The 13178-nt window shown below is 36.0% G+C and overlaps 1 protein-coding gene across 11 annotated transcripts in view; it reads left to right on the top strand.

The window, feature by feature from the left end:
* The first annotated feature begins 116 nt into the window (after nt 1-116).
* relch (RAB11 binding and LisH domain, coiled-coil and HEAT repeat containing) overlaps nt 117-13178 on the top strand; it is a 42879-nt gene continuing 29817 nt past the window's right edge. For 5 of the 11 annotated variants that reach the window (XM_065258083.2, XM_065258087.2, XM_065258084.2 and 2 more), the window contains exons 1-5: nt 118-732; nt 6334-6423; nt 11664-11735; nt 11883-11938; nt 12987-13100. In XM_065258083.2, coding sequence (XP_065114155.1) covers nt 285-732; nt 6334-6423; nt 11664-11735; nt 11883-11938; nt 12987-13100 — 780 coding nt within the window. In that variant the 5' untranslated portion in view covers nt 118-284. Of the gene's footprint in view, nt 733-6333; nt 6424-11663; nt 11736-11882; nt 11939-12986; nt 13101-13178 lie in introns of all 11 variants that reach the window. The other 6 variants (XM_065258088.2, XM_065258086.2, XM_065258085.1 and 3 more) reach the window with 4 other exon arrangements.

The raw sequence follows: 13178 nt of genomic DNA, 5'->3' as shown, positions 1-13178 counted from the left end.
CTGTAGCCTAATAAACATCTTTCTTTTATAAATGTATTATTAATAAACTTCTGTCGCGTCTTTTCATTGGATCTTTTCACGTCTTCGGCGGATCCTGTCAATGACGTAACTTCCGTTCGGATCCAGAAAGGGAGGCGGGGCGCTGAAGTGACATTTCGGCCCCACCAACCAAGCGTATTTGCCGAAGCCCCATCGATTAGCAGTAATAAAGCGATTTTTACATCCGTACGGAAAGACGGAGCCATATATTCAACCAGATAGGTGGCAGACCACCTTTCGGGAAAATGGCGGCGGGTAATGTCAACCCGTTTAACGTGAGCGATTCGGAGGAGGAAGCGGAGCACAGGCAGGATGGCGCTGACACCGAGCGTAGTCCGAGTGATGAAGCGCAAGGCCACAGCCTCGGTCCCTTCTCCCCGCCAGCGTATCCCGAGCCAACAGTTTTGTTGTCTAGCAACCGAACCAGCCCGAGCGTGGACGGTATACCTGCATCGGGCGCTACAGTGGCTGGTATCGGAGCCACGGAAACGCGGGTGTCGGTGGATGCGATCGCAGCGCAGCTTCTCCGGGATCAGTACATCCTCACGGCCCTGGAGCTGCACACCGAGCTCCTGGAGGCTGGACGGGAGCTGCCCCGGCTGCGGGATTATTTCTCCAATCCGGGCAATTTTGAAAGGCAGAGCGGCACTCCACCCGCAAGCAAGGAGCAGGGAGTCGGTCCTGGTCAACTTAGTGAGTAATCAGATAATATATAACCATTACGTCTCATAAAGTAGAGTGTGCAGGTGCAATAACCATGTATGTGGTATTCGTCATAAACAACACAATGGACGTGTCTAAAATCTCACGATCTAGATAGCATGTCTAAATCTAGGTAGGCAGGCAACTCATTACGATTTGCTCTTTAAACCCCATAAAATGCACCACCAGCGGTGCAAACTAATACCCAGCTACCTAGACTACCTGTTAATTCATGCTACAGTTTATTGGGCTTCATGGTGTAATGAGATTTTAAGATGTTTCACACTATAGCTTGCTGGGAGGGGTTTGATGAAGGGCTGAATTTTGTCTTTGTTATGTGATGATCACTGTGAAGTGTTTCCACTGACTCCAGCTGCACAGGTGCAGGATAGAAAAAGGAGGAAAAAAGATGGTGTTCATACAAGGGGTATGTAAAACCGGACAGTGTGACGTGACAGATGGAGTTTGTTTCATTTAATCAGAAATTCTCTCTATTATCTCTATTATTCTTGTACCTTTGCTCCTAAATCGAGGAATTAGACTCTTATCTGATGGCGTATCCTTGTCTACCTTTTACTATTTGCCTTTCAAAGCATGACGTTTGGTTTTGCTTTTCCTTGTTATCAAGGTTTGTGCATGTAGTTAAAGTGTGGATTCACAACTGAGACGTCATTCCTAATGTTGTACATCATTGGAACACTTGTGAAAGTGTTTCATAATGTGTGTGATTCATAATGTTATTTTTCCATTTGATCAAAGCAGAAGTATAACCCTGTTTGTCTGTCTATCTTGCCAGGCATAAACAAACACATTTTCTCAACCTGGAACTGACTTAACATGTGGGTGGGCACTTTGCAAACATTTCATACAGGACTATTTATGACTCTTAGGGGCGGTTTCCCGGACAGGGATTAGACTAGTCCTAGACTAAAATAAATGTAAGAGCTGTCATAACAACTTGCACTAACATATCTTAAAAGGGACATTTACAAGACCTTTTAAAGATGCCAAATAAGTTTTTGTTGCCTTCATAATTTATTATAGCATGTTAAAGTTGCCACTTTGTGGGTGTGAGCAAAAATGTGCTGTTTTTGGGTGTGTCCTTTAAATGCAAATGAGCTGACCTCTGCACTAAATGGCAGTGCCGTGGTTGAATAGTGCAGATTAAGGGGTTAATGTTATCCCCTTCTGTCATCACAAGGGGAGCCAAATTTCAATTACCAATTTTTTCCCATGCTTGCAGAGGATGGTTTATCAAAACTAAGTTACTGGGTTCATCTTTCTTCACATTTTCTAGGTTGATGGAAGCACTGGGGACGATTATAGCACTTAAACATGGAAAAAGTCAGATTTTCGTGATAGGTCCCCTTAAAAATCTTAAAGCCTAGTCCTGGTTTAAGCTAATCCCTGTCTGGGAAACCACCCCACAGTGTAATTAATCCATCTACATTACATTACATTCACGTATTTGGCAGAAAGGAACTTAAAATACATTACAAGATATACATTTTATTAGTATGTATGTTCCCTGGGTTCAAACCCACGACCTTTTGCACAACTTAATGCAATGCTCTATCACTGAGCTACAGGAACACAATTTAATATGTCAGTTTAACCACCTGTTAACCATTCCTGTTATTTTGTTATTTGTCCCGTTTCTATCCTTCAATTCAGCACTCAAGATGCTGGAATCAGAAAAATCGCATGTATTTAGCAATTCCACAAATTTAAATTTAATTCATTATGGAATGGGTGACAAATAGGGTGCACATTTCAAATTCATTGTTTCTATTAGGGACAGGCAAGGTAAACTGGGCAAATTTATCCAACTATTTTCATTCTCATTTATCTACAGTAAAAATATTTTTAGCATTCTTGTGATGAAAGGTGATAAATTAAGAAATGTAAATTCATGCAGAGAGTGTTACCCTGCTGACAGCATTGAGGGGATTTAATTTGTTGAAAGTCTCACAGTGTCTGCCAGCATGCTAAAATCTGCTCAAAGAAATCACCATTTTTACATTCACTTCTTTTTAAACGCACCTATACCCATCAGGGCTATGTCTTACTGTAGTTTACATCATCTTTCACATTGCATCTATTCAATTCAATTCAATTTTATTTATATAGCGCTTTTCACAATTGTTAATTGTTGCAAAGCAGCTTTACATGAGTAGATGTAGAGTAGAACACTAGAACACTGAGAATCAATACATAGTATAAGAAGTAGAGTATAGCGGCTAAGGATAAACTGTGTAAGCGAGCGTATTGATAATGTAATGTATACAGTAAAGTGGTAAGTTAAGCCAAAGTTGGCTGACTCTCCCTGGGACTAAAAAACCCCCTAGGAGAAAACCCAATGGGTAAAAATCCTAGAAGGACAAAAACCCTAGGGAGAGATTAATATTTATATATATATATATATATATATATATATATATATATATATATATATATATATATATATATATATATATATATATATATATATATATATATATATATATATATATATATATAGACATGGTAGGGAATCAGGGTATCTGTTGCATTGCGTTGGATCGTGCATTAAGATAAAAGTTTTAATTTAAGAAACGCATCCTGAGAAGTACATTCTGCACTTCGTCTGGCTATTCTTTAACATTAAAACGAAAAAGGCTATGTGAAGGTGTTAGAAATGTGCTAGAAAGTTGTTAAAACATTTTCTGGGTTAATTTAACCCAACAGTTGAGTTTGTCCCTTTCTTACTCGATGCTAGGTCGAAAATAACCCATCATATTTTAGAGAGTAGTTTTTGACATCACATTCAAACCAAAATTGTCAACCAAAATCCTTAAAATGGTCTCTATAGGATAAAGACAGGAAGTGACCTCATCAGCTAATTTCATTTCATTTAAGTGACATCATTCTCAAGGGAATGGGGGATGCTATAGAAATTAGAGGACCAGATCTCGCATGCCTGTTTGAATCAGTAACACCCTGTTTTTTAAACTTTTGCGTCTGGCATACCTAATCTGTTTTGAAGGCTAGATGGTGTACATGCCTAATTGTTGCTGATGGCTGTGTATTGACCTTTGCATTGGCTTTATGTAACACAGCGTTATATTAGCATCATGAAGCAAACCCCATCCCTGAAGAGAGTCTGGCAACCAGCTGAGAGGGAGCAGATGGCTCTCAACTACCATTCTGTCACGTCAACCTTTTTAACATGGTGCAGGAAGAGACGGAAGAAGGTTTTCAACACCCCACAATATATTAATACAGTATAACCAATACTCCCCTTCACTGGATAGACGGAACAGCCACTTAAATAGAGAAGGGTGTTTTGGGATAGAGCAGGAATTTGATGCTCCAGTGCATGAATTGTAAAACTGTATGATGACTTAATTGGATCAGTTTTAGTGGAGCAGATGTCGCGTAGTCATCAAAGTCTGGTTCTGCTACTGAATTGAGTGTTACAGCCCTCCCTATCCTCAGCCTCCTTGCAGCTTTATAAATGTGTAGATTATTCATGGATGTATGGAAATAGATTAGTAGTAGGTATTTTGCAGCATCATGTGGATTTTAGTTTTTATTCAAACAGCTCGTCGATCCCATAAAATTGCCAGCTTGCCTGCTGTGTGATCGCAAACACGAAAATGCACACGCAGATTCCGGAAAATCATTGGCATAAACCAAAATTAACATTCCCAAAACAAATCCCGGAGACATTTTCTGTGTATTTTCTTCTAAAAAGTTAAGATTTATTATTTTGGCACTCTCATTAGCAAACAGAATTAAAAAAAGTTGACTTTATTTAAACAGGTTTTCTGGACACTCATCTTATCTGCCATGGGTGACAAACTGATAGTCTCGCCTCAAGCTTATGGGATTGTTTGAGCCTAAAATATGTCGCTGTGTAGGGCTGGTCATGGTGTTAAAACAAACAGATGTGATGTTTTGATAAAACCACATTATTTAGCGAATTGCAGGTTGTTTCAGCATATTAATTTGGGATTGAAAAGGTGTTTTAACATTAAAAAAAAACTATGTCTTACTGTGTTATTTTCATGCTTGTCATGTCATGTCTGTACATCAAATTCCTAAAATAGCTACAAAAATAGGGATGGGTATTGTTAAGACTGTGGTATTATCAATCTGACTTTAGGAATAGACATTTTTAATAGTATTGTATATAATAATAACATGCTTAATTTAAATCACTTATAGCAATGACTTCCGAATTGGAAAAAGTGTATAAAGCAATATCTTTATCTTATTGCATATTTGTAACTGTGACAAACCAAAGAAAGCAAAACTAAGAACATTGGATCATAATTTAGCCCAAAGTCCTAATTAGGTTTACCCATCCCTATTTTAGAAATTTTAGGCCGAATTGCTTATTGGGCGTCAGTCAAATTCTGAATGAAGATGTTAAATAATGTGTGTTAACATATGCTGGTCCATCCTGTTGGATAACTGCTTAGACCCATTGACTTTCATAAAAGAAAAAACAAATACTATGGTAGAAGTCAAAGGGGGCCGTAAACTGTGTGCTAACCATGATTTATCAAAATATCTTCTTATCAGTATCAGGTTATGAGTATCCATTTTTCATATTATCCAAATGCCTATTTGTGCTATTTTAGGCGATTCTATTTAAGGTTACCATTGCTGATATTGTTTTGGTTATATAAACTATTACACAGAGACAAACACAATTTTTGCTTTGTCACGGGTCACACATTCTTCATCTCACTTAACAAGAGTCCTTCAGTTCAACATCATTCCTTGGATAAAGCATCCAATCTTATACTATATTGCCTTCAGCAAAACCTTCAGCCCCTCCCTGTCAACCAGTCTGACAAGGCGTCTATTCAGCACACTTCTCTCAAGTCGAATATCAGCATTGAGATTCAAGTCACACCCAGAGAGACGAATCAGCGTTCCCCTCATCAATACATTTCTGTCCAAGACTGGCGATCAGATTCACTGCAAATTCAACCATCAGCCATCATTATTTGACAATAAGCCATGCAACCACATTTCTTATATTTACATGTAAACAGGAGTCTCAGTATTTTCTGACTGATGCAAAATTGTCCCTTCTCTACGTGGGCAGCTTTGTAGTCACAAGACAGAGTGCATGAGCTTTTATGCCATCATGTGACATCCTAAAGTCAATATAATATTTAGCCAACTTTAGTAAAAAAAAAAAGTACAAATGCTATAACGAATCACAAATATCTCGCTTTAATTGAGAGCACAACTTTTTAAAATGTTTGTAATACACTGTATGTTACATTTATAATATTAAGCAAGTGTACGTACACACTATAACCATTATCATGCATAAATGGCGATAGTTTTTAATCCTAACTAATGCAGACAATTAAAACGATCTGTGTGTCTGGTAAGTTTAGGTCTATGTCTATTTAGGGTAACCTATGACTACTTTAGTTTGCCAAAACAAATTGTTGCCACTTTCTGTAAATTGTAGTGTACTTCTCTCTCTGATAAGGATGTGTTTTGTCATGGGTAGACGTTACGAAGTCTTCAGTTGAACACGAAACATTGAATTTGCCATCTGTTATGTTTTATTTTTGTTTTCAGATCGTGCTGGCAGCATCAGTACATTGGACTCTTTGGATTTTGCACGTTATTCAGATGATGGCAACAGGGAGTCGGACGAAAGAGTGGCAGGTAAGACAAATCCTGCTGTTGAAATAATAGCAACAGTCATGAGACCACAGGCTCATTTTGATTTGTGCATGATATTAAATAAAGATAAGTTAGTAAGTTTGTTTTGTAAAGGCATTGTTTATAGCCAGTGAATATATATTTTTTTGCTTTTTGAGTAAAATCAATAAAGTTTTTAGTACAGTAGTTCAGACAGCAAAAAAACAACAATTCAAGTTCAAGAAATCATTATTTACCCTGAGTGGCAATTTGTTGTGCAGCAGCATGCAACACACATTACACAAAAACAACAACCATACAATCAACAAAATAAATTAAATACATACAACACAGAAGTCCGCAACTCACATTAACTTGTTAAGACCACCTATAGCAGCGGGGACAAAAGAGTTTTTGTGTCTGTTGGTCCTACATTTAGGCAGATTGAATCTACAACCTGACGGCAACAAAATAAAACAGCTGTATAGGGGGTGGCATGGATCAGCCAAGATTGAATGTGCCTTCTTGACAGTCCTAGTTTCATATACAGCATGTGGGAAATTTTGCAACAATACATGTAATGTTTATGAATCGAAATAAAATATTGCTTTGAATACAGTTATTTTTTGCTTACATATACACTGTCAAAAAAATGTTCAAAAAATGGTTCCTTGCTGTCACTGGGGCGGTACCCTTTCAAAAAGTACACCTTTGCACCTAAAGAGTTCATATTAATACCTCAGAGGTACACATTGGTACCAGATGTATAAATATCTGTACTTAAATAGAACATATAAGGATCTTTTTAAAGGGTACTTGCCTGGTGACAGTTTGGGACCATTTTTTGACCATTTATTTTTTACAGGGTACAGTTCTGGCTACTTCTGTACTTTGTATATACATTTTTTTGTTGTGAATTTGCACATAGAAAAGTGTTTTTTTTGTTAGCTTAATCCCGGCGCCGTTACCTTTTTTACGTCCAGCATCACGTTGTTTAACTAGCAAATGCATTTGTGCCCATTTGTGCGCCCATGGGCGTTCTAGTCTGAAAACAAGGTGTGTTCAGGCGCGTTGTTGGTACGTTGCTATTTTGAGGCAACTAAAATAGACTAAGCCACTGGTTCTCAACTCCGTTCCTCGAGGCCCACTGCTCTGCACATTTTGTATGTCTCTTTCATCTGACACAATCAGTTCAGTTCATGAGATCTCTTCTAATGAGCAGATGATTTGAATCAGTTGTGTTAAATAAGGGAGACATACAAAATGTGCAGAGCAGTGGGTCTCCAGGAATAACGTTGAGAATCACTGGACTACGCCATTGACCAACTAAAACCTAGTCTAAAGTGAATGGCACAATATTGTTTTTGTTATTTATAGAGCGCGTTAGTAATATGCGCCTATAAACGCTGGACAGCACACAAACGTGTTTAAATATAAAAATTTAAATTTAAAAGATTATTATTATTATTATTATTGAGTCTCTTGGACATAAATGAGGACCGATTACGAGAAATTATTTTTACGATTAAAAGCCTACGATTTTAACTTCCATGACTGAAAGAAAATTACTTTAAAAAAGACTCCAAAGGTTTGAATACAAAAAATAAAATTTTAATACAAATAAAAACAACAAATGCAATTTTTTAACATCAATTTTAAACGGGTGGTCTTCTTCTTCCGCTTATGTTTTTTAGTTTACAAATTCCGCCATCTAAATAGGGAATCGGCATGGCACCAGCACAACTGGCTTTTAAAAGGGATGGGAGATTAGACTCTCATTGGTTAATTGCACGTTATGCCCAAAACACACATATTACTCATTACGAGAATAAAAACAACCCTTTTAGACTGTGCACTAGGCGCACAAACCATTTTTTCGCATCGTTAAATGATCAAAAGTGGATTCGGACACCCTCTTTTATACTGTGCGCCAGGAGCTTTAGACCATGCGCTTAGATCGTTAAAATAGGGCCCTATAATTATGACACAACTTTTGGCTGATCAATGAATTTTTCTTAGCCACAGTGATTGGTAATGTGGTTTTGAACATGGTAGCTGTTTTGAATTCCAGCTTTTTGTCAATCATTTCAACACTGCAAATCTTAAACTTGGTCTAATTTTAAGCATTGATTGCAAATTTAGACCACAACTGGCAAAGAACAAATTTTTTTTATTGGCCAAGCCATTGAACTTCCAAGAACACAATTCAGCACTTACAGTATGTGACCATATTTCAGGCAAAATAAAAAGAAATTGGCTTTATTTGTTTTCTGGAAACTATTAGTGGTTTAGATCCAAAGTCTTTTACGAGAGAGGATTGGGTCTGTGTTACCGTATATGACACACGATTCTTGGCATTCGTGACTGATGTGAATCACACATGGTTCACTGAGCATTTTCATACTGTAGATGAGCAGGAGTGTAAACAAACAGTTATGAACACAAAACCGTTTCTTTGTAAATGGGCTGAACAGGTAATGAAAATCTCTTATTTCTTAAAACATTTCTGCATGTCAGGTTTCTTCTCTTTTGTCATTTCCAGGTTTTAATAAATGCCTTGGCTAGTTTGCTCTACCATTTTTTTTTGACTATTTGTTGCATTATTTTGTGTCGATTTCAGGTTTCAGACTAATTTATCCTGGCAAATATTGATTTTTCAGGTCAAAATGTAGTTGTCTATTGTTAGTAATAAAAAAAATCACAGTAATACCTCCTTGTAACCAAAACCTAGCAGAGTTGAGTTGAATTCAAATAGTTTTGTTACTTGTTGAACACATAAGTCATCAAAAGGGTTGCAAATGCCAAACACACATTTTTCTGAAATATATGAAGAGCTCAGACGCAAAACCCTCTAAGTGCGTCTGACATGTTTTCTTGTAAATAAGCAAATCTGTTTATATCATCATCTCAGTTTTGAAGGAGGTGGAGTTTAGAGGCTTTTGCATCTGAGCTTTTCTTATGTATATTTCACGGCTTTGCATTGAATAAGAGTTTTTTGTATTGAAAGCTTACATGATGCAATGATTTAACAAAAAAATGCATTTGAATGATCTAAAATATCATACAAGGGTTAGTCTTTCAGCCTTTTTTAGTCTGTTTTTTATAGGTAACATTTTACAATAAGGTTGTATTAGTAAACATTAATAAATGCATTAACTAACATGAACAAACAATGAACAATAAAGTTATTAATTCTTGTTAATGTTAGTTCATGTCAATACAGGTTTTGATGTTAGTTCATGGTGCATTAGTTAATTTTAACAGTTACAATGCTTGATTTTATAAATTTATTAGTAATGAATTAACTAATTGTTAACAAATACAGCCTTATTGTAAAGTGTTACCGCTTCAAATTAAAATTCTGCAGTTGGCGCCGCATACGTTGGTATATACAAGTCTTTAATATACAGTATCAATTGGTTAACATACACCTGTTACAAAATATACACCTATAGTAATTGATTTTACTAGTTAGTACTGAAACTTACACTTTTTAATAAATAAATTTAAGGGCTTTGTATACATCTTATGAGTATGAATATTGATAGTGATATGTGGGTAAGTAAAAGTCCTAAGGAACCGTGCAGCAGAATAAGTTTGCTTTGTGGGAAATGTCACTTTTGTATTCCATATTGGGCACCTCGTCCTAAATCTTGACCCCTTCAGCAATAAGTACAGCCCTGGCTGTCTGACCTGGGGTTTACTGGATGTCTGATGGGTCTTTATGCCAGTATTTCTCTTTCCAATGCTGGACCACAAACCATCCAGGCAAGCACCTATGCCACTTTTTTGTTTCTTTTTTTTTTTTTTTAATAATTTTTTTTCACATTGTTTCGTTTGTTAAACCTGCATCCTGTGCTCTGTTGATCAACAGCATAAATGCGTTAGCGTTTCTCTTCATATTCCATTTTGATTTTTCGTTCTCTGATACTGGGCAGATATGACTAGCTTTTACACGGTCCAAGAATAATACACAAATCAAGATATGCAGTATATAGATATTAGTATGGAGGTAATGTTGTATGTCAACCACCGTTGAAAGTACTTGTTGATGGAGATTCTTTTGCTTCCTAGTTATTCATGAATGTGCATATTCTGCATAAATTAAAGATAAATATTTGTGTTGTAAAAAAAAATTCTTTCAATAACCTATGATGAAAATTAGTTACTTTTCATGCTAGATAAATTATTTATGGTTTATTTGAACTGCGTAATAATAAAAGCATTATAAGTTGTGCCTTAAAAAGTAATTGGTAAACTTAATTGTTTCTGTATTCATGGAAAGTGTCTATAATGTCACAAAAATCATATCAAGAATCAGAGTTTGAGGGAATCCAACCTGCTGATCATCAGTTCACAGTCATGCAAAGTGTTGTGTGTTCTTCATGCTTCTGTTTGTTTACCACTCTGTTACTGTACTCGCTCAGCCGGTCCACATTAGCAGGATTGCTGCAGGGTTTTGCACAGACTAGCAAACGCCTTTCTGATTGAACTGCTCATTATTACAATGAAGATCAAATATAAACAGCGGTTGATCTATTTTTTGTATTTACAATTTACATTTGTATGGGAACAAGATGGAGGGGCTGTGATTATTTTTTTGAGCTTTCTTCAGTAAAGCAATTTTTTAAAGTAACATTTGTACTTGCAAAACAAGTTCAATTTAGATCTGAAGTGTGTAACTATAATTTTATTTACTGATCTAGCTTAAAAATCAGCACGACACCGCAACCAATCAATGACATGAATTTGGAGTGGGACCATCAAGTGGTTTTCAGGGTTTGAAAATGATTTTTTTTTTGCAATTCCAACATCACCATTTTACATGTCAATCAAACGGGGTACAAAAACAGAACTATTCTAAATTTTTTTTTTTTTTTAGATACACAATTTTGAAAGAGCTGACCGATTTATGATCTTCATAACAAACAGACTTTGCTTTTCTCTAAATCCCTGGTCAGACAGCAGCTAGTAACTTTTTACAAAAACTAAAACAATTGAAGAATCAAATAGGACAAAAGTGATTTTTTTTTCGTTATCTGGCAGCTCATACAGCAACCTATGCTGCATGTGTTCATTAGATCCATAGCGTGTGCATGTTCCTGTTTTAGTTCTGCCTCAGCTCCTTACAAAAGTTGTCGTTTTTCTTTTTGGATTTTGGTTTTCATGGCCATCCTTTTGTTTTCCCCCCATTGTTTTATCTCTTTGTTCCCTTCTCTTGGTTGGATGCCTGTTTGTGTGTGACCCACTTCTCCTTGGTCCAGTTCTGGAGTTTGAACTACGAAAAGCCAAGGAGACCATTCAGGCTCTGCGTGCCAACTTGACACAGGCTGCAGGTGGCGTACTTTCAACTTTTACACGCTTCAGTCCTTCTTAACATGAAAGGAACTTTTACTCCTACAGGCAGTTTGTAATGTCTGCCATCAGTCAAATTTTCATCTCACACTTTTTCTTTCTTTTTTGTTTGTTTATCTTTCTATCAGAATGTGAGATCCACTCTCAAGAGAGGAAAAACTACAAATCCAGTCCTGAAATTCAGGTTATCTTCCATTAAGTTTGCTTTAAATGTTAATATGTAATAAATATTATCCACATTTATACCACAGGGCTGTTGATTAAATGCTTTATTCTGATTGGTTGAGAAATGTTTTACAGGTATGCATTATTTTTCGATAAACGCACACCTGAGCTGTCAAAAGTCTTAAAATAACCACCAGAGCAATGTCTGCGGTAGGGTTGCAAAATTCTGGGAATTTTCAGGCTGGAAACTTTCTATGGGAATTAACGGGAATATTTGGGAATTATCGGAAATATTTGGGAATTAATGGGAATGAACTGGGAATTGCATGAAAAAAATAGTAGAAATGCATTTAACAGGGAATTTAAATGAAGTTAAAAAAATCTTGCAGCATAATTTAGTTTAAAACAACATTTTAATGCAGTTTCAGTTGAATTTCTACCCTGCACATTCTTCAGTCACATGCACACAGCACACTGTTTACCAAAATGATTTCTGAAGGATTTTTGATTAAATAAATCTAGACATGATGATCGCAAGTATCAGGATTCTTTGATGAATAAAAAGTTAAAAAAGAAGAGATGTATTAAAAACAAAGAACAATTTATTTAAAATATTTTTTGTAACAATACCCACTACCGTTCAAAAGTTTGGGGTAATTTTTTCTTTCCTTTTTTAAACGGCATTATTAAAATTTGTATTACCTTGAATGCATGTCTTCTTATGACCAAACCAAATGTTTATGATGTTTGTATATGAGATAGTTTATATAAATTTCCCTAAATTTCCAAATAATTCCCGTAAATTGCCATAAATTCCCGTAAATTTCCAATTTGGAATTTTACAAAATTCCCCAGATTAAGTTCCCATGGTGAGTCTCCCAAAATGTTCCGCCCCTTTGCAACCATAGTCTGTGGTAATTGTGGTTTAAGCAGAATAATTGACTCCGTTGTGCACTGTTTTTAAATTATTCAATCATCCGTTATCAATTATTCCTTACGTAATTTATTCAACATATTACTTGGTTTTACTATTCATACTAAATATAATTCTACATGTTTCTTTTCAGGAACCAATCCGCTCTCTTGAAAAGCGAGCCTTAAACTTTTTAGTTAATGAATATTTATTAAAAAATGAATACAAATTAACATCCATCACATTCTCTGATGAAAACGACGATCAGGTAATCTTTAATTCATCAGTTTTATCTCTTTTCTGCATTGCACACATCTGTTTGTTAATTCATTTCTCTTGTTCAACA

The sequence above is a fragment of the Paramisgurnus dabryanus genome, chromosome 22 (assembly GCF_030506205.2).
Source record: "Paramisgurnus dabryanus chromosome 22, PD_genome_1.1, whole genome shotgun sequence".
Lineage (NCBI taxonomy): Eukaryota > Metazoa > Chordata > Actinopteri > Cypriniformes > Cobitidae > Paramisgurnus > Paramisgurnus dabryanus.
Note: the sequence above shows the minus strand (reverse complement) of the source record. Positions and strands in the feature narration are given on the sequence as shown.